Source organism: Schistocerca cancellata, chromosome 3 (assembly GCF_023864275.1).
Source record: "Schistocerca cancellata isolate TAMUIC-IGC-003103 chromosome 3, iqSchCanc2.1, whole genome shotgun sequence".
Classification (NCBI taxonomy): Eukaryota; Metazoa; Arthropoda; class Insecta; order Orthoptera; family Acrididae; genus Schistocerca; species Schistocerca cancellata.
The window spans coordinates 719,229,854-719,252,275 of record NC_064628.1 but is presented as its reverse complement, the minus strand read 5'-3'; the positions used below and the strand labels follow the sequence as shown (position 1 = coordinate 719,252,275).

Below are 22,422 nucleotides of genomic sequence, written 5' to 3'. Positions count from 1 at the left end.
TCCCGAGCAAGGCTACCTGCAGTAGTCCATGACCATCTGTGGGCACTGATGGCGAGATAACGGTCTTCTTGTGGTGTTGTACACTTCGGGCGTCCCATACTATAGTGCCTAGACATGTTTCTTGTCTGCAGGAATCAGTGCGATAACCTTGGGATCACACTTTGTGGCACACGGAGTCCCCGTGCTACGACCTGCTGTGTTTGACCAGCCTCCAGTTGCCCTAGTATTCTACCCCTCATAACGTCATCAATATGTGTTCTTTGAGCCATTTTCAATGAACAGTCACCATTAGCAGTTCTGAAAACGTCTGCAGACTTACTCACTGCACCGTACTCTGACATGCACCAACACACCTCTGCGTATGTGGACTGCTGCCAGCGCCACTGTGTGGTGACTGCAGGTCAGATGTACTGCATGGTCATACCCAGGGGTGATTTAAATCCGAAAACTGCCCACTAGAGCATTGTTTCACCATGTATCAGCATTATCCTTAATTTATGAGCATGAGTGTAGATGTCCAGACAGACCACAGTTTTGGATGGCATCCAGAATCAGTTGTCATAGAAGAGAGTTAAAGCTCATGGATGCCAAGTCCTGTATCTGCAATCCACTGAGTATTTCTGATGGCTCATGATGACTCCATTGGTGGATGCATTCAGGATGGTGCATTGGATGCAACTGCCAGGCTGTGGCCATGTTGTGCCTTAAATATAAGTGTCATGAACTACTTAGGGCCATGTGATATCACAGATGCATGTAGGGTTGCAATAACCCTGCTTTCTTATGGTGAAGTGGATGCCACTTATCGACACTCCGGGCACCCCAGATCATAGTGGCAGCTGCATAAGTTTCCCGTGATAATAACCCATTCTTATTGTCCTGCTTCATAACTGTTTGTTTTTGATTTGGGATGCCAAGGCACCTACCAGGCCACACTTCAGCCACTCATCTCACTGGTCTGTTATGCTGATGGACTACACATCCTGACATAGTACATAGCACTTAAAAACTGTTATTAAGTGGCTTCCTTTACTACCTAAAGTGAAGCAATCATCAATCTGAAGAATGGTTTGAATGCAACACTGCTTAACTGTGTGTGGCTCATATTGGCTGTGGTATGCCTATATGTTCCTTCAAACTGTTAACTGACTTGTCCCTGCACTTACAAGGGAACCCACTGCTTAATGTGAATGTAAACATTAATTTACTGTGACGGTGTTAGTACCTGAGATGAGGTGGCAGACATGCTACTACTACTAGTCCCTGACTTGAAGACTTTCAGGTACTCTCAGAGAGAGAGAGAGAGAGAGAGAGAGAGAGAGAGAGAGAGAGAGAGAGTGTGTGTATTTTTGACAAAGGCTTTGCAGGCCAAAAGCTTATTTCTGATAGATATTGTTACATTCCATCTTGGATTTTCCATTGCTTAATAATATTCAGTAGCAGATAATGAGCTGAGCCCAGTACAAGAAGTCACACCTCTGTACAGGCCAATTCCAAACATTACTATGTCCTTTACTCTCCTTATCATTTTTATTGTTACATCGCAGATATTTTTGTTTCATGTATTTAAGCACATATTACAGACCCTTCATCCAACTACTTAGCAGAGGCCAGCACTTATGGCTTGTATCCCTAAGTTTAAACTCAGCATATGAGTACCACAGGATCTGTGCTGCTACCCTGTGACGTGGAGGAATTCTGAAACTCAGTATATGGCAACTAATAATAATTTAATGCATATCGAATTACTTTTCATCACTCTTAAAGAGGAAAGACCCTAAAAGTTTGTACCCTCACATGTGATGCCTCCAAAATGGGCTGACATGGCTTAATTTTCATCCATGGTTTGGAATAGTAAACTTAATCAGTTGATTACTCTGTATTATTATTATTCAGAAAATCAGATTAATAGTCATTTTGTATAGGCCACACATCATGATCAGTCAGATATTCAGTGTCAGATATTCAATGTATCAGTCAGATATTCAATTTGTAGGAACACACATCCAATCCCACCATCTCTCACTGCCTAATACGGCCAAATATATAGAATTACAGAGTTTATTGATATTTACAGAAGAACAAAGGCTTCCATACCTGAGAGCAAGAGAAGGGCCAAGCCCCCGCCCCCTCCCCCTCAAGGAAAGGAAACAATATAATGTAGTCAGTCTTTCTAGAAAATGGTTAATCTGAACATGTGCTACATGTAATCAAATCCCCAGACAATATGAAATACACCTATAAAAAGTTTATTACTTATATTTTTGAACCAAAATCAAAAAAGATAAAACTTAACATAACACAAAAGACTGTTATTTCCCTCTGTCAAAGTATCAATCACAATTAACTTATAATTAGCAACAATACATTTTTCAAGTTTATTTCACCAGAAAATAAAACTGATTGCTTCAATTCTTCTTGAATTTTTCTCAGGAGCCGATGGATCTTAATCACCAGCTATAAACTTCTTTAAATCAATTATGTAACCCACATTCTGTGTCACTAGTAGAATGCACCAAAGCGAGATGAGGAATATTCCTTCATACAAAGGAAAAAATGTTTTAGGTTGCTCATCAGGTTTGGAACTCAAGTGATGATTACAAACCACCATCATATCCTTCATACTGAATGTGACTGGTACACCCATGCTCCACTGTTTCTTTCAGATTTCATCTACTTTGTGAAACTGACTGTGAATTTTTTTTCTGCTCTCCTGTTCTGATGTAGATCCTTTTTTGGGCAAGTAGCCCACTGCAACAGCGGTTTGCCTTCACTCACATGACCACCTTCTTCATTGGATACCATTAACATTGTGGGATATGACAATTCACTCAATACTTTTTCACACTCCATAACTATTTCAGTCCACTTTGAATGTATTTCTGTACAATAAGTTCATGCCAAAAGTCCTAATTCTCTCTTCACTCTTTCCATTGGGTACACCAGACGATGGTGATTGGATATCATTATGTGTTTCACTCCTTCTGATACTAAAAATTCCTTAAAAGCTTGTGGCACAGAGTGTCTCCTTGGTTTACAAACGTATTTAAAATAATGGTCTTTCAGACATCACTATCCTAGTAGTGATGATGATGAGGTCCCATACTCTGAGGAGTGAGGGGAGGATGCGGGAGACCCGCACCGCTGTACTAGGGAAGGTCCTAGTGGAGGTGGTTTGCCATTGCCTTCCTCCAACTCTAATGGGGATGAATGATGATGATGAAGGTGACACGACAACACCCAGTCATCTCGAGGCAGGAAAAATCCCTGACCCCACTGGGAATCGGACCCGGGACCCCGTGCGCAGGAAGCGAGAATGCTACCGCAGGACCATGAGCAACTTTAGTCTAGTGTTACTAAGATACATAGTAGACCTCCCTAAGCATGAGGCAATGGACCAAAAAAATTCACAGCCAGCCCGTCCCATAAATCAGTGGGTATTATAGAAAACAATTCAATATGTTGGGACATAGCACTTACTTTAATTTTCTGACAAACACTGCACCTAGGCAGGGTTTATTTGACCCATATAGTCACAATATTGAAATAATAGTGTTAACTTATGTGTAACAACCACTTTTTAGCTCAAAAGTGGGCGTAACCCGTATTTAAGTACCGTTTAAAAACTACATTCCTATTTCTGCTATACATAAGAGGTATCTTTTATTGTTCTAAGCTTTCTTAAACAGAATATTGATTTATACTTTGTATTTAGAGATGTCAATGTTTGTACAAGATTTATATGGCATTGTTTGATTATTCTGTGGAAATACTTATCCTCCCTTCGATGTGTGTCAATATTTCCAAAAGATAGGAAAATATTTGTAAGATACTGGTTGTTCTCCATAAAGTAAATGAGAAATTACCCTCTTCCTTGAATTTTTGAAGTTGTATGTGTGTCTTACAGAGACAATGCATTTGACACAACATTCTCATATCCTGTAATATATCTTATCTGGAAGTGAAGTTCATGTAAGTCCAAGGCTCATCTAGTAAGTATCAAATTTAATAGTCTATTACTCATTAAAAATGTAAAGATTTGTGATCAGTAAGAACTTAGTTTCAGTCCCTGTTAGTAGATACCTAAATTTCTTAAAACTCCATAATTTCATGCTTGTCTAGTTAGTAATCTACTGCTAAAGGCAATTGGACAATACCATCCAAAACATGTTCTTCAATAATACGAAAAATAGCGCATCCTGGCCCAAAAACTGATGAATCTGTATACATCCAGAAAGAATAATCGAAAGTTGGACGAAATAATAATGGCACATTACGTGAGCAGTTCTGAATTTTATCAGAATGTTCCCTGTGGACACATGTCAACCTCTAGTCTCTTTTTAGCTTTAGTTAAATTACACAACTCAGGAGCTTTTATAATTTGGCCATTTACAATATTACAATAAAAATTTACTGTACCTAAAATGCTTTTAATTGAATCTTATTTTGTGGCTCAGGATATTTACTTATAACTAATAACATCTTTGCATTGGGCATAATACCACTTCTATTGATGATATGGCCTAAAAATTTATCTTCCAAATACCCAAGTTGTGATTTACTTAATTTGATAGTTACTCTTTCACCTGTCAGTCGTTCAGGACCACTTTGAGAATATTTTTCACACAAAAATGGCTTATCATTTGTCCCCTTCCCTTTTCCCTCTTGCTCTCTACTAATTGTGATAATCCTATACAAAAATCTTACAATTGTGATGCCTCTGGCACCACTCCTACCTTGGCACCACAAGTGGAAGCTTTTGTCACTTGGGTCTTAAACTGGCCCTACAGTCATTGAAGCAGTGTCTCCATAATTTCACAATGATACTACCATGTAGAACAAAGGATAACTCTGTCACCTACACATGTCAAAATATCATTACCAGTTATTACTTGGTTTAAAGCTCTAAGAGAAGTTGAAACTGACATGTTACCTTAAATTGATAGCTCATTCCTTCAAAGAGGAAAGCAGTGCACTGCTTGGATTCTTTTGCCAGTGGCAGCTGCCAATGCCCTGTTGTAAGATGTGTAGTGCTAATGTACTGAGCTTTCACAAATCTAGGCAGGAGTTCTTCAACAATGGATGATCTATCTCTTCCTTACAGCATCCAGGACAACTGAACATGAACTTTCTTCACAGCTGATAAAAGGTTATTGTAACTATTCTCTGCTTCTTCTATTATTCATAATTGCTACACAAAAACTATTTTCTTTTTCATACAGCAGCATTAGCTGCTACTGTTGACCCCTGCTGTAGTGTCTCCCTTATCATTGTGCCCTCTATTTTTCTTTGTTCTGTTTCAGCTATCATTAAGGATGTGCCAGCTTCTAAACCTGTTTCAATATCTTATGAAGTAGAGTAAGATAAGGATAGCTCATTTCCTATTACTGTATTTTACAGACTATAAGACACACTGTTTTCTTCAAAAAATTGCATCCAAAATTCAAGTGTGTCTTATAGTCAAAATTAATATAAAAAGTTCAGTGTTTGATTTAAAATTCCTGCCAGTCTTAAAAATGGCCATATATTCGATGCCACAGGAAAACTTATCTCCATCTGGTAACACTGGACTCAACTGGCAGCATCAGTGCACCAATACGATGAGCATAAGTTGCAGGGATTCACAAGCTTGCTAACACTGTCTCCCTCTTGCCTCACTATCACAAACCCAGAACGCTGTCTAGCCTATGATGTGTCACTGCAGTCTATGATGCCAATGAACCTGAATTGAAAGTGATTTGTGTTGTAGGTAACAGTACAATATTTTTGTTAGTAATTAGTTTTGTAATGGCAATAAATAAAAGATATTCATATGATGTGGGCTATAAATTGCATATGCAGAACAACATGGAAAAAAAGCAGCTGAGCAGCATTTTGGCCTTCCACCAACAGAAAAAAACGTTTTAAATTGGTGGGCTAGTAAAGAAGAAGTGAAAAAAATTAGGAAGACTAAATGTGCAAATAGAGGACTGAAAACTAGAAGATGATGTAATGGATTCAAGGACACCCTCAAAATGGTGTTGGAATTAATACAAAAATGATTCAAATACCTGCTTGCAAGCTAGCACTACAATGAAACTTAACACTTTGAGGGTGGAATTTGTTGGTGCCACAAGTTTATGAAGCATCATGGATTTAGCATGCAAACCAAACCAAAATATCTCAGAAAACTCCACAAGAGTATTTCAGTCATTGTATTATTCAACATCAAAAGAAAAGCAGTGTGGCACTAAGCCAAACAGCGAATGTGGACGAAACTCTTCTGACATTTGATGTGCTGAGTAACAGAACTGTTGCCATGAAAGGTGCCAAAACTGTAGCTATAAAAACAAGTGGAGATGAAAAAATGCACAACACTGTTGTCAAACAATTGAAAATATAGGATGGAATATAACAATATTATGAAAAGTGTAGTTGCAACTCACCATACAGTGGAGATATGTGCACACGCGTCCCCCCCCCCCCCCCCCTCCCCGCACACACACATATACCGCCAGCTGTTGTTGTTCACGTACAGGACAAGAGTTGGATGGATGATGCTGGTATGAAATTATGGGTTATCAGAGTGTAGAAGGGAAGGAAAGGTGCTTTTTTTATTGAAGAAGAATTCTCTTCTTGTGCTAGATCAGTTTATTAGTCATTTGAAAAATTTTAAATTCCAGAAAATTCTTTTCAGGGTTTGGGAATCCACATACATGTTAAATAAAACTTACCTCTCATAAAATACTGTGTTTTTCCATTTTATAATAATACCACTTTTGGTCAGAAAAATTACTCCACTACCTATTCTATCTTTGTGTATTTTATTATTTTCTATCTATTGTATTAATATTCCCTGGAGCTTCGCCCATGTGTGTGCTTGGCACATAATTTAATGCACCTCCTCCTCCCCCTCTCTGTCCTCTCTGTGTTCACATCTTCTTCTCTCTGTCTGTCCACCTCATCTTCCCACTTCTATCTGTCTGTCTTCTCCTCCCCACTCTCTACATCTTCTCCTTTTCTCTTTGTTCATTTCTTCTACTCCCTCTCTGACCATATCTTCCTCCTCCCTCCATCTGGCCATATTCTGCTTCCCCTCCCTCTTCCCATCTCTGCCTCCTGCTCTTCCTTCTGCACCTGCCTACTACCCATCTACACCTTCCATCTGCCCCCATGTATATTTCCCTCCTTCCCTATCTCTAACTATTTCCTCCTCCTCTTGGTGTGCCCATCCCCTCCTCTATCCATCTCAGCCTGTCCCCAGCCATGCTCATTGGCATAGTTCAATAAAGCAGGCCTTTACTACTTCCACAACATGCTTGTCATGCAGGGCAGGCTACACATCAGGAATCTGCAAATAATTTATTTGCCCCTGACATACAGGCCACTGTGCAGAGCAGATCTATATAGCAGGCCGATGCTACTACAACACATACACCTGCTTTTCAGGGCAGCCTACATGTCTGGACCTGGAAAAAAGCTTCCTGCCACTAGCATGTAGGCTGCCATGCAAAGCACAAAACTTCAGGTAGCCTGTAATGAGCACCCAACATGTAGGGTTCTGGAGTCAGTCCACACCAGGTTGTCAACATAGAAACTCTTCATAAGCCTGTAAAGCTCTGTTCAAAACAACATGTTTAATTATGTAGTTTGCTAATGTTTTATAGGCTAATAATAGCCTGTGAAGCTTACTGTCCTGTGATATTAAACTGAAATTGTTCACAGCAAACAAGCTGATTGTCTAAAGAGTTTATTAACAATAAATATGTATGAAATGGAAGTTAATCACATCTGGATTGTGTAAAATCAGTTTTTGTAATAATCACCCAGAAAAAGTAAGACAAAAGAAGAAAATCAACAAGCACATAACAATCATGCTGTGAAAGGATATTTAAATGAACTCTTTGATTGCTGGGTAATTGGCAGAGGTGCTCATAGGACATAGCCCCCATGATCATCAGACCTCACACCATTGGACTTTTTCCTGTGGGGATTCTTCAAGGATCTAGTTCATCCACCCGGATGTGAACCACCTAGAAACAAAGAGGAATTAATTAATCACATCAGAGCAATGCCAGGAATCTTTGAAAGAGTTCGGCAAAACACCATTCAATGTTACGAAGCTTGTGTCGCGTCAGAGGGTGGCCAGTTCGAGCACCTGATTTAAGTAAACAATGTTCTAGCTACAAAAAAAGGCCTTTTGAGGGCCAACACAATTTGTAAAAGACTTTCTGTATGCGAACTAACAGCTGTTGACAGTTTGTTCCCAGTATGTCTTATCATGAAACTACAATGGGTGTGTCGGGATCCTGGCAGATTCGCCCCCAGGCCCATAGAGTAGAAGGCTGATGTGCTATCACTGAGCATGCAGGCCGCCTTGGATACATTGCGATCTCCGGCATGCAAAGCTTTTGCAGTCATGTGTTGTCCAGACCATCCGGCAACAGGGCAATCTTTTATGGCGGTGGTGCCGCGACAAACACTTCGCTGTAGAAACGGCTTACGAAGTCACCGCCACACTTTTAATAGCGGGCCGACCGGTCCGCTGGAACAGTGAACAGAAAGATGAAAACCCAAACACTCTGATTAAATAACAGTCGGTACTTATCTTTGTTAACGAAGACACAGAAACACAGTAGTGAACTCCGTGTCTACAGAAATCTGTCTAGATCGAGTCGGAGCGGCCAGGTCAGCGTCGGCTGACGACAAACATCAACTCTGCTGCGATGAACACACAACGGATTGCAAGTACACAAATCGGGGGCGAGCATACCACTGAGCGGCGAACACAGAACTGAACTGTCGCTCGCGACTCCAGCGCTTAAGAAGCCAGAAGCCAGCGGTGGCGCGCGCAGACTTGCGGCGATTTCCTGTATCGCTGGCGCTGCTTATGCGGACGGCGTCCGGACGTTGATGCTGCCAACCTTTTGGCAGCGGGCTCGGCTGGCACCACTGGCTAGGATATAACACAATCCTGTGGCCAATTGGAGCATGTGGTGCCAAGTTTCCATAGTTTAAAAATTGTTCATTGTTGACCTACGCATCATTAGTAATTCTGGTTCCCAATGGCATCAGGTATCCAAGGTTAAAATTTTTTGACACAATTTTTCTCCATCCTGTATAAAATTTCTGAATGTTCCCTTCCATTTGGCTTAAAAATAAGGGATCTGTGCTTTACATGTCTTCCTGCCTTAAAGTTTAATTCCTCCCATAGACTCTCTTTGTGCTTGTTATATATTTGTTAGCACATACCTTCCTACATTCAAGTTGCACAGTCAGGCCCATTACACCTCTCCCTGCCAACAATTGAGTAAAATGAGTGCTGAAAGTGTTTCTGAGCTAGTAGAAATAAGTAATTCTAATCTTGAACAGTAATTATTCACTTCCAGGTCATACAAGACAACTTCATCTTCTCTCTCTCTCTCTCTCTCTCTCTTTCTCTTTTTCTCTCTCTCTCTCTTTCTCTTTCTTTCTTTTTGTATTTGGTAGTCTTGCTGAAGCCTTTGAGTGGAGCATCACAGTGATCAATACATATATCAATGATCTATCAATGATTTAAAGGGCAGTTCAAAAACTATAATATTTGCTGATGACACATACTAGTCAAGGTCCGAACTCAACTCATAACATACACAGCTCAATGGGAAAGCCCTACAGGTGCTCCACAGCTAAAAGTCTTAGTTACACAAAGACTCATTTTATGCTGTTTCAGACAAACAATAATGACTTTCTAACTCCAGAATTAGGCATTAGTGACCATACACTGAATGATGCACAGTGTGTAAAGTTCCTTAGGGTCATTGGAGTATGAGTTAAAATGGAATCAATGTGTGGATAAGCCAGTGAAGAAGCTCAGTTCTGCATGTTATACCCTACAAGCATTTCTCATTGTGTTGAGCTAAAGATAAGAGTGGTGTCTAATTTTGCATACTGTATTTTCACTCCCTGCTGTCTTATGGAATTACATTCTGTGACAGATCACCGAAAGTAAATAAAGTGTTTGTTTAGCAGAAGTGAGCAGTAAGATACTGTGTAAAGCAGATAATCATATACTTTGCAGAAACTTATTTAAGAATTTTGGAGTTCTTACACTTACTTCCCAACACATTTAATCCTTAACTGGTTTTTGTTGCTGATAATAAAAATCATTTCAGCTGAACTGTGATGTACACAGTTACAATGCAAGACAGAAAAATAATTCTCATATAGACTTTAAATTCTTGTCCAGGGTTCACAATGGAGTTACATATTCTGATGGTAAGATGCTCAACAAGCTTCCATCTAAGATTAAGCAAAAAAATTCAGTCCAAAAGAAAATGAAAGAAACATATCTCATTAGCCACTCTTTCTACAAATTATCTGAGTATGTAGATTCAGAGATTGAAATGTTGTGTTAGGTACATGGCAAGTAGCAGGGTTTGTTATATAGCTGTATGACAACTATTACTATAGATATGTATCAGTGGGTAGATGGAAAAAATACTTTCTTTGAAAAATTCCTTTGTAATGAAGTAAATATTAAGCTTCTAATAGAAGATAAGTGGCAGCTTTAAGGTAAAAATGAAAAGGCAGAATCTTCTTCCAAGTAGCAGCTTCCTTACTAATTTACTCCATAAAAACTAGATGGCAGAAGGGTCATTCAGTGTAAGATTGCCTAATTTTGAAACATTTTTCTGCTCGACCATCATGAGTTTTGATGAAGTTTTATGTGTGCATTCAGACAAGTCTCCAATAAACATTGATAAAGTTTAAAGTTCATTGAAGGAATACTGGCCAAGATAGATGTAGTCATTTGACTCCATACACGACTTCATGCAGAGTGAGCATGAATTTCTGGCGTCATTGAACTGTTTTTGTTGTTGTTGTTGTTGTTGTGGTCTTTAGTCTGAAAACTGATTTGATGCAGCTCTCCATGCTACTCTGTCCTGTGCAAGGCTCTTCATTTCTGAGTGACTAATGAACCTACATCCCTCTGAATCTGCTTACTGTATTAATCTCTTGGTCTCCCTTTACGATTTTTATCCCACACGCTTCCCTCCAGTACTAAACTGGTGATCCCTTGATGTCTAAGAATGTGTTCTACCAATCAATCCTTTCTTTTGGTCATGTTGTACCACAAATTTATATTCTTCCCAATTCTATTCAGTACCTCCTCATGAGTTACGTGATCTACTCAGTTATCTTCAGCATTCTTCTGTAGCACCACATTTCAGGAGCTTCTATTCTCTTCTTGTCTAAACTATTTATCATCCTTGTTTCACTTCCATACATGGCTACACTCCATACAAATATTTTCAGAAATACCTCGGGTAATAGTTTGTTCAAAGAAATAAAATTTGGCCATCTTGTACAATTTTATGCATTTTCTTAAGAGTAATACTGAAAAGAATTTTGGAAACAAAAATAGCCCAAAAAAAAATCATCATCCAAAAAAATGTCAGAGCTCAACTTCTTATACCTAAGGGACTAAAGATAGGATGATGTGAAACTTAGCATGTTGTAACCTAATAGCACAGAGGTCTCAAACATAAATGATCACTTATATACCACTTTCCAGTACTTAATCAGCCAAATGCAGAGTTGAAGATTTTGTAAAAAGGTAAAAAATGCGATATTTTCAACCCAAGTTGCAAAAAACTGTGTTCTGTAAAACTTTCCAAACAGAGCTCATTAGAAAGACTGTGGTTTTAACAGCCAGAAAATGGTCATTTCATCATCCAATGCGGACTAACAATGCTGGATAATATGGATAAAAGGGGGGCATGAAAATTGCAGCACATACAAAATATAAACTTTGGATCCTTATATCTCATAGAGTAAATGCATGCTGAACGTGAATCTTAGTAGTCTACAAATTTGTTGGCAAGGTGATGATTTTTGTGAAAAGGTGAATATAATGTATATTTGACACTTCGTGTACAATTACTGCTTTCAGTTAAAGCTTCAAAACCAGTCTCATTAGAAACAATGTGTATTAAGCTTATGAGAACAGTGGGTTCTGTTGCCAACTTGGGCTAACAATGCTACATAAATTGAAGCAAAGTAGCTGGAAAAATTACTCTTCAAATAGTGTTTTAACTTTGTTGTCTTATATCTTGTTGATTAAAGGCACAATAAACATGAAAGTTTGGGTGCAAAAACTTTGCAACAAAAGCTTTTCCAATACAAAATATCATACAGGTATTGCTTTCCAAATTTCTACAAAATCTGTTCAAACATGGTTTCCACAAAAATTACAAAAATTGATCACATTTTCAATTAGAGTTAAAACATCTGTTTTCCAAAATTGATTAAATAACAAAGTAATACCATCTGGAAAATCATGTTTTAAAGCATTCAGAAAATTGTGTTCGATTTTTCTGTGTATGCTAACAGTACCTGAAAATGACAGACAACTTTGAGGGAATGAACAATGCTACATAAATTGAAGCAAAGTAGCTGGAAAAATTGCTCTGCGACAGGCTAAATTGCAGCATTGTGCTCTCTGCATGTGGTTTTTGCTCTGAAAGGGACAAGTAATATCTCACAATATTCCATTGATGCATGGTGACATTGTCATTACTGATTCAAGAAGATGATCTGCCAACCTCATTGCTGTAGGGATGCAATACTGTCTGCAGGTAGTTTTCTTTCTCCAGGTTCCCAGACTTTTAATTTAGGTTCTTAATTTGGATTCCAAAGCCTCGTGGTTTTACCTATCTACTTACAAAGCCATTTTCTAAGTACCTTGTCTACAATTCTCAAATGTGTAGGAGTACCTCCTATCCCATAGGCAACAAGCAAAAAGTAATAAAGTTTTGATTTGAGAGAGCAAGATGATGCTCAGACCAACGATTACGAGTCTTGAGCACAATTGATTTTTTTTGATCGGTATGTATTTTAAACTTAATGGGACTGCTGGTAGAACATGAACCCATGTCTAAGAAATTTGCATCAACTGGGAATCAAATATAGAACTGCACATGATGGGCAAGCACTCTAACATACAGTCAAGTACCCTGTCAAGAAAAATTGAACTTGCTTTAGCATATTAATGACAGTTGGAAAACGTCAGTGTTGATTTTCTCAAGAATCTTTTAGAGCTAAATCAAAGTATTTTGAGAGAAAACTATTTTGCTTCTTTGAGAGATTAATATTAGAGTACTGAATTTCACATACCACAATTATAAAAAGTTACAAAAATCCAATTGCCATGTGGTCCCCTTTTGAGTATAGTTTATGACTCTGCAAAACAATACTTTTGTTTTATGACCTGTACCTAGCTGATAAATAATTTTCATAGTTGACACTTCAACATCATGGTCAGATAAACTGTTGACTATTGGGGCTGCTGCTAAACCACTGCAGATTGTTAGGTCTTAAAACAAATTGTCAGTAGCTGTTGTGCTAGGTCCTTGAATCCTCTTAGGGAATTTTACTGTGGGAAATAATCCACATCTGGTCATCAACAACTCTAGGTGCTCTTGGTTAGTAGCATCTGGTAGAAAATCAAAATTAGTCTCAAGAAATACTGGATTTCCCTTAAATCTGTATAACGCTATTTCAACTGTTTCTAGTTGCTGTTTGAACCTTAAAATACATACCTGATGGAAACAGTGAAGCACTGGAAAGGGTGGGTGGAAACAAAATTAGATTTCATGGGTTGAGAGGGTGTGTGTTAGTTTGATGATTACAACAGTGAGTCAAATTTAGAAATAACTTGGCAATATGAGCCCACTCATCATTATAACAATGCAACACCTCTGGCCTAGATGCATGCAATGATTCAGTGTGAAAGAGTGTCATAAGGCTGTTGTGCCCTCTCCATAGGCAAGCCGAGCCACAACTGTTGTAACTGGTCCTTGATATCCTGGACACTGGTGCTGTGCCAGAGTTGATGTCTGAGCCTGTTCTGCACATTATACTGGGGACAGAACAGGGGATCTTACTGGTCTTGGGAGTATCTTAACATCATGCAAAGCCCAAGAACTCTTCGTCAGCTGTATACACCGGGAAAGCATACATTCACATTTATCATGCAAACAGTTCATAGAGCCATTTGCGGACAAACACTGTCCTCTTGAAAACTGGTACCATGATACTGTTGCATCATGTGAGAACACAGGATGTCTGTGATGTATGATTATGCAATCAAAGCTTCCTCAATCAATACCAGTTGTGACTTGAAGTCATACTCAATGGTTTCCTCAATATGGTGCCAGGAGTAACATTGCTGTGCCTTTCCACAACAATGGATGAATGGCCCTCTCCCCGGAGTGCCACTATACATGGTGATGATGGTCATTCAGGATAGTGCAGAATTGCAATTCACCTCTGAACACACCGTGATGCCATTCATCGGCTGTTCATGCTTCCCAGTCACAGTGACACTCCAAATGCAGCTGTTCTGGTGTTAATGGCAGCCTCCACGTAGGATGGCAATTCCCTAGTCTGGGTGCTGCTGATCTCCAGTGAATAGTACAGGTTGACACAAAATGTTGGAGTGAGTCCTTTTACTTGTTTTCAGGTGGTAGAGTCAGATGTGAAAAGGTTACGATGTGCTTGGTGCACAAAACAGCAATTCTCCCTTGTCATGTTCAGACATTGTCATATGGGACCTTAATTGGGAGTATGCCTGTCCTCCCATTCCTGTGTAGCTGAACATCAGGCCATTGTCATACCAGAGTGCCCCACAAATCTCAATATTTCACAATATTATCACATCCGAATGCTCCACAAAACTGGATATTGCACAATTAAATCAGCCAGTCAAATGTAGCCCCACAGTGAAGCCTCTTTGAAACTTTGTCAGGTTCTGATAACACAGTATCACAAAAGTATACAGCATCTCTGTGTCCTTAACATTGATTACTCTACATCTGACACTGTTCACAATCCTTGTATGTCCTACCTAGTGTCAGTCAGAGACTTTCTGATTCCCTTGAGCAGGGCATGCAAAATTGGTGCGATAGTGAAGGTATGTTATGCGCTAGTCACATTAAGAATGGTGCATGCCAAAACTCCTGCAGTGTTTGTGTGTGAAGCCATCAGTAACTGACATTATACAACATAGTTATTTTTTACTTACTGTTTGCTATGAACATTGCTCCTGGACCATAAAATTGGCTAATAATTACTGAATTCTGCCTTGGTCATCTCTTGGTAAACTCATGGTGTGATACTGCTTTCCCTGTGTTTTGAATTTGGTTACTACAGAGTATGATATAAAATGAATAATGGTGCAACATGGAATCGTTTTTATATGGAAAAGACATGCCAGAAATGTCTATCTGTTCAGTTAACTAATAAGGTTTAAATAAGAAGTATACTTATTTTAGAAATGATTATGTAAGTGTGACACATTTATTTAATAATGAAAATGAGATACAGTATGTGAGGCAGGGAATACAATGTTCCTTGTTATTAGTGAAGCATTAAACTTGTCAGTCTCCTGCAATGTAAAAATCAGATGTGTGTTTTATAATAAAATAAACAATGCTCTAAGCATTGCAGCAGCAAATCTAGATCAGATATTATGAAAACAGATGGAAATGCAGAGTAGAGTAAATAAGAATGTATGGAAAAATAAAACAATTTGAATTGATCTGCACAAATTCATTATAGGCAATGCTACATTAACTGCTGTGTAACTACTTTAGCCTGTGTATCTATTCTGTGATTCCTTATGCACTGTTTTATCCTCAAGCCATTATTGCATTAAATCTCAAGGAAATGTTCAAGTGAGCTCTAAAAATTCAAACCTCTCTGTATGGTACGTGGACTTACGTCTCATTGTGAGTTTCTCAACCAAACCATTCACTATTAACTACACATACAGGGTGTTCCTAGAGGAATGGTCAATATTCAGAAACATGATAAGAATGATCATTTGAAACAAAAAACTTCATATGGTCATATGTTGCACTCTGAAGGTTTCTGAGATAGAGCATGTTTAATGTACATTGTTATTTATTTTCTTTATTATGCAAAGTATCAACTGAAAAATGCTTGTTTGTAACACATTCACCACTAATATTATCAAACATGTCACATTACAACTGTTGTACAGTTCACAATAAATGTCCCATCAGCCCACTGTCAACTTAAGTACATTTGGGCACTCTTCAGAGAACATGTTTCGTTGCACATCTGATTGCTGCTGCACATTGTCCAGTGAGGGCAACAGCATCCATGATGCAATGAAGCAGTTCATCTCACGTATTAATATTTTGTTTGTACACTTCAAACTTCTTCCAACCCCATAAACAAAAATCTAATCATATAAGGTCAAGCAATTTTGGTAACAATTTAACTGTACTATCACGACCAATCCTGCAATTGGGGTAAGTGTGGCTGAGGTATTTCCTCTCATGTCTGGTAAAATGTAGAGAACCTCTGTCATGCTGGAAGTATATTGTGGTCCACATGGTCAACGAACATCTCTCTGTAGTGACCATTCCTCCTGGGACACCCTGTATAAAATGTGAGTTTCTTGATTATCTTTTGTGAATGCAAAAAAATTCACTTTGTATTTCCGTGTTTCTAAGGAAAAATGTTTACTGCATCCATAGCATATAATAAACTACATTTGTTCTTTAGATAATCATAAACAGTGAGTACCTCAGGAAGGTGAATGAGCAGTCATCTTGTATGATATCTTCAGGCTTTGCTTTACATACCATCATTGGGGTTTGTATGATATCTTCAGGCTTTGCTTTACATACCATCATTGGGGTGCCAGTGGAACATTGTGCCTTACAAGTTATTCAACAGATGTGTCCAGCAAAGAAAGAAACCCTAATGATTCAATGTTCTTCTCCCACTACAAAATCAAGGAAAATATTGGCTTTCTGCTAGGTACCCTAGGTACAAGAGAATATTTAAATGTAGGAAAATGAGCAAGATGGTGCAGGCTAAGGAAGCTTGCCAGGGACACTCTGTGGTGAAATGTGCTGTTATGCTATGAGCTGTTACTGCACTAACAAGTCAGAAGCTTGTGTATTGCCATGAGGAAAGTGCGTTGAAAGTTATGTACAATAAACTGCAGTCACTGGAAAAAAAGGGACCTGTCCAGCCGTGGTAGTCTTCTTCTTTGTTCTGTCAATGATGAGGTCAATGCAGTAAGGTCACAGAGGTGTGGCTTTTATCCATCTCCTAATGATATATTGCATGTGGCTGATAAGTTTTTATTCTAGGAGGAGGTCCACCTTTTTGTGGTGACTGTGACATTGCCATGTCACTATTTTGAATGGTAACCTGGCCTCTATTTTAGCTGATGATAAATGAATATGGTACATGATTCAAATGTTTGTTGTATTTTCTGATCTGGTATAAGCTTGTAGACTACAGATTTTTGTGGGTTATAGAGCAGTTGGCTCGTCCAAGTTTAGTGTAATGATCAGCCAAAATTGCTTACCTTCTGTGACAGCTTAGTCAACTCCCTGTTGATCTTCTCTTTATTTTGTCTTAAGTTTGTCTGAAATAAATGACTACACATTTTTGTCATCAATTTAACCGCACTTGTCTTACAATATTTCAATATTTTAGAATAGTGCAGTGTAAAGGGACCAAACACACATCACCACCACCACCACCACCACCACCACCACTGATGACAACAAGAACAAGAACAACAACAACACTATTACAATCATTTTTCTAAATACCTGTTTGTCTTTTAAAATGCAACACTAAAGTCATTTCTTAGTGGTGGTGGTGGTTGTTGGGATGTTTAAGGGGGACTAAACAGCTAAGGTCATCAGTCCCCCACATTTCTTAGTGAAATCTGCATCTACTATGTAAATATTCTATCTAATGAAATAATATAACATTAGATAAATTTTAACTGATCATTGATTTTAATTTGTAACTTACAGAATTAGTAAGCAGTTGCAACAGAACTCCCAGCTGATTTCAGAATTAGCTGCTGTTAGTATGGGTATAAAAATTAGAGTAACAAGAGATTGGGATGTTCCTTTAGCTGCCAATGTGTTCATGTATTATGCAGGCTGGGCACAACTAATGGAAACTCAAGAAAAAGCAATTGGTATGTAGTACATTCACCACTGCATCAAAGACTGGACTTTATCTATATCTTTGTATCCTAATTTTCAGAATCTGATGTTTATTAATAACAGTTTTTCAGTCATTACACCACATTCTTATACAATCCTTTTATTATAATCACCTTGAAAGTCAAAGGCAATTTTTCTGATAAAATAAAATTAGATTTTGTATTTTGTTTTGAAATGTCATTGCAAATAATTCATCAAATATTTTTAAAACCTACAAATATACTTCTAGGGAACACTTCTCCACCACAGGTGGGTTGGTGGAGAAGTGTTGCCAAGAAGTTCATTGGTAGGCTTTAAACATGTTTAAGAAATTGTTTGCCAGTTTTTTATTGTATATTACTCTGGAATAAAAAGTAAATCAAACATGTCGTACAAGTGCAATGTGAATAACATGCCCAACACATGTTAAAACAACAGAGATGAGGTAGAATGAAAATAGCAAAGGCAGAGGAAACCTAATTTTTTGTTATAAAAAACTTTCACTCTTAAGTTAAATGGTAACAAATTAAAGTTTATGTATTGTAATAATACACCTTTTTCAGTAATACAAAATTGCAAATCTGGTCTAATTCCTCAAATAATATTAACAAGTATTTTGCTGAGAATCATATCACATTTTTCATGTATAAAATCGAGTTAGGTATCTCTTTTTCCTCGTTAACATGTTTGACATATATTTGTACACATATCTCACCTGTATTTCTAGCAAATTTTGCCCTGCAGTTTTATTTTTCTCTCAGCTCAGTGTCCATGACTTTGTATCTCCTGACCTGTGTGCCACACAATGATATAATTATGCAGGTACATCCAGTCACATACATACCTACTTTCTGGGAAATGTGTTGTGAATAGAGTTAGTAGCAGAGAAATAATAAATTAAAAAGTCATGTATGATGCAGTTGTTCATGCAACTCAGTATTTGATATCATATCTCCTGTACAGTGATATAATTTGCCGGTAGATTCAGTGGAATATGTGAATACTCACTGCAAAATGAGTTGTGAGTACAGTTAGTAATAAAGAAGTAATAAATTAAATGTCATGCTTCATGTGGCACTTTTACTGCATGTATAGTGAAAATGCAGTAAGTGATAAACTTTTTTCTTTTCTTCATTTTGTGGGGGTTATTAGTGGCAAACATTTTCTGAAAGATTTGATATTATGTGTAAAGTTTGTTCCAAGTCACTAAGTGCTCTCATTCTCCCATACTGGATGAGTGAATTACAGTTCTTGATGCATAAAGGGCTACACTTCTTTTCCACCCTTTTCCCTATCCCCAAGCCTCTGATAAGTAAGTATATATAATTTGGATTATTTTCAAATCTGCCTTATGCAAAACACAATTTCTTTTTGTTTGAAGAGATTTCAGGATTGCAGCTGGTTGTCATAAACTTCATTCCATGATATTTCAACTGGACACTGCTAGTCATCTTCAGGTGAGCCATTGAAGACTGGCAAAGATGTTCTCCTCTCCACCTAATGTAGTGCACTGATAGTATTGCCATGCATGTTTCAGAGTCATGGTGATAGAAGGACCACACTGCCCGGCAGCAGTGCCCTCGCTGATAGAACTGCAAGGATCGGCTGTCTTTAGTGTTGCCGCTCACCGAAGACAGTTCCATCAGCAAGGGCGCTGCTGCTGGGTAACGTAGTCCTTCTGTTGCTGTGACTCTGATGCAGGTGCGGAAATATTATCAGTGCGCTATATTAGGTAGAGTGGAGAACATCTTCGTCAGTCTTTGATGGCTCACCTGAAGATGACTGGCAGGTGTCCAGTTGAAATATTATGGAATGAAGTTCATGATGACTGGCTGCAGTCCCAAAATCTCTTCAAACATTTAATTCACTGGGAAAATTTTCAATTTCACAACAATTCCTTTTTATTCACTCAGACTTTTTCAGTACCTATGTGTCTCCTTCTGTGGGGTCAAATACATTTTTGTAAAGTATAATACAAAGATTACAATTATTTGTTTATTGTAGGCCTAAAAGTTATAACGTGTGTTTTGTTTGGTGTGTTTCGATTGCCTACCTGAAAATTACATTGCTAGTTTTTACTGTATGGTTTCTGTGTCCTGTTTTGTCATTTTGACAACATGTCATCTGCAAAGTAATCAAGCTGTCAAAATTACCAAAAGGGAACAATATCTCAATCTGTTAGAATTTTTTTGCACTAGCAATGTTAGTTTTCAGTTGAGCAATTGAAACAAAGCAAAGAAAATATATATTATAATTTTTAGGTCTACAATAGACAAAAAATTGCAAACTTTGTACCATACTTTACAGATAAATATGTGTCGAAACATGACTGGGTGAATAAAAAGAAATAGTATTTTGCAGAAAGCAAATTTCAGAAATATTCAAATTTTAAATCAGAAACATGGAAAAACATCAAGAGGAGCTTTGAGCCTGAGCCTGCGCTTTATATAATGTTGACTATGTGTTAATTTAGGATAAAAGCTATCTCCATTCCAAGTTTCATCTAAAACTACAGCATGAAGTTGTAACAAACTCTCTCTCTCTCTCTCTCTCTCTCTCTCTCTCTCTCTCACACACACACACACACACACACACACACACACACACACGCACACGCACACGCACACGCACGGACTTTATGTAAGAAAGTTTTTTGATAATCCACTGAAAAAATCAGAAATTTGGATGATATTTTTGTACAAAAAGTGTGCAGAATAAGCCTTGAATTGCCGTGTTTTACCCGTGAGCTCTTTCCTAAAGAGGGGCAGCAGTCTTTTCTGTAGTTTAAGGGGCAACAGTCTTTTCTGTAGTTTAAGGGGCAATAGTCTGGATGACTGACTGAACTGGCCTGGTAACATCAACCAAATTAGCATTGCTGTGCTGGTACTGTGAACGGCCAGAAATTCAAAAAGACAGGTTCTTTTGTAGTGCAATGTGGCAGAGAGAGAAAAACAACTGATCCAGCACATGCTGACCTGCTGGTAAGACTAATGTTTGCTGTAGACCTACTTGCTCACTTGGAAGTGGACAATGAATGACCATGCAAAATTCAGTGGACAGACAAAACCCATTTCCATCTCCAAGGACATAACAATATACAGAATTGCAGAATATGGGCAACAGAAAATCCATTTTCACATCAACAAGTACTGCTTAATTCTGCAAAGGTAACTGTGAGATGTTGGTTGAAGGCATTGTTTATCACAGGTCTATATTTTTTTGGGGGAGATGGGCTCTATGGGTCTTGTTACATGTACTGTCACTGGTAAACAATCTGAGAATATTTTGCACACCAATCTCATTCTAACCCTTCAATGCCTAGGATGTGTAGATAGGATCATTTTTTTGCAAGATGACACTCCTCTGCACATTGCACAGCCAATGAAGCAGCTCCTGCAGAGGTATTTTGAAAATGCACACATTGTGCAGCACATTATTAACATGGCCCCTGAGGCATTTCAATCTGTTGTGGAATATGCCATTTCTTGATTTCTGCTTGTGACAGAAAATGGTGAGCAGTATATCGAACGTCTTGTGCCAATCTCATGACAACTAAAACCCATTTCATTGTTGCTTTTTATGTGGTTTTTGGCTTCAGGACAACTACAAAACCAATTTCATTGTCACTTTTTATGTGGGTTTTGGCCTCAGGACAATTAAAAACTGATTTTTCCCATCCAATGTGGTATGAGCATGCCACAGAGGATGGGCTTACCTAACTAACAGTGCCAAAACTGTTGAAAGCCAGACTTGTGCAATCATGCATATTGCATAGTGCAATCGATTGAATGTGTAACTTGCTCTGTAACCATCACATTGTGATTTATCTGTCATTTGTAGCACAACCCATTTATACTACAGTGCTTACAGTGTCATCTAGTGGCAAAATTTCCATTAAAAGCTTTTTTGTTTCAGTATTGTCCCCCCCTTCTTTGGTAGTATTCTGTTCAAATTTGACATCATTGTGAGCAACGGTTCTTGTTTTACAGTGTTTTGCAGCTGCTGCCAGTTCTGTTGGCACTTGAACCAACAACAATAGCGGCGGCGGCAGCAGCAGCAATAATAACAATAATAATAATAATAATAAATCATCCTTTAATAATTTTGTACAATGGTACATACAAGTCACTTCCTAAGAGGTAAACAACCGGTCACATAGGAAAGAGTGTGTTTTTAATTATACACAGACACAATAAAAATCACTTTGGAATCTTGCAGGATATCTGATTCCACTGAAACAATAAAAACAGATTAGCAACAACAGAAATATTCTTTACATGAAAGGCATAGTAAACACACCACACATATTCTTGAATAAATGGCAGATCGGTGTGAATGGATATAATTTATGTATTCCTCAATGCTACATATATTATATTAGCTTAGCACCAGCTGATTTGCTCATGTAGAC

The 22,422-nt window shown here is 38.1% G+C and overlaps 1 protein-coding gene across 1 annotated transcript in view; it reads left to right on the top strand.

Moving 5' to 3' along the window:
* The window catches only part of LOC126175733 (putative aldehyde dehydrogenase DhaS), a 197,973-nt gene that overhangs the window by 55,710 nt on the left and 119,841 nt on the right, over positions 1-22,422 (top strand). Inside the window, exon 3 of the mRNA XM_049922681.1 lies at positions 17,835-18,004. Coding sequence (XP_049778638.1) covers positions 17,835-18,004 — 170 coding nt within the window. The remainder of the gene's footprint in view (positions 1-17,834; positions 18,005-22,422) is intronic.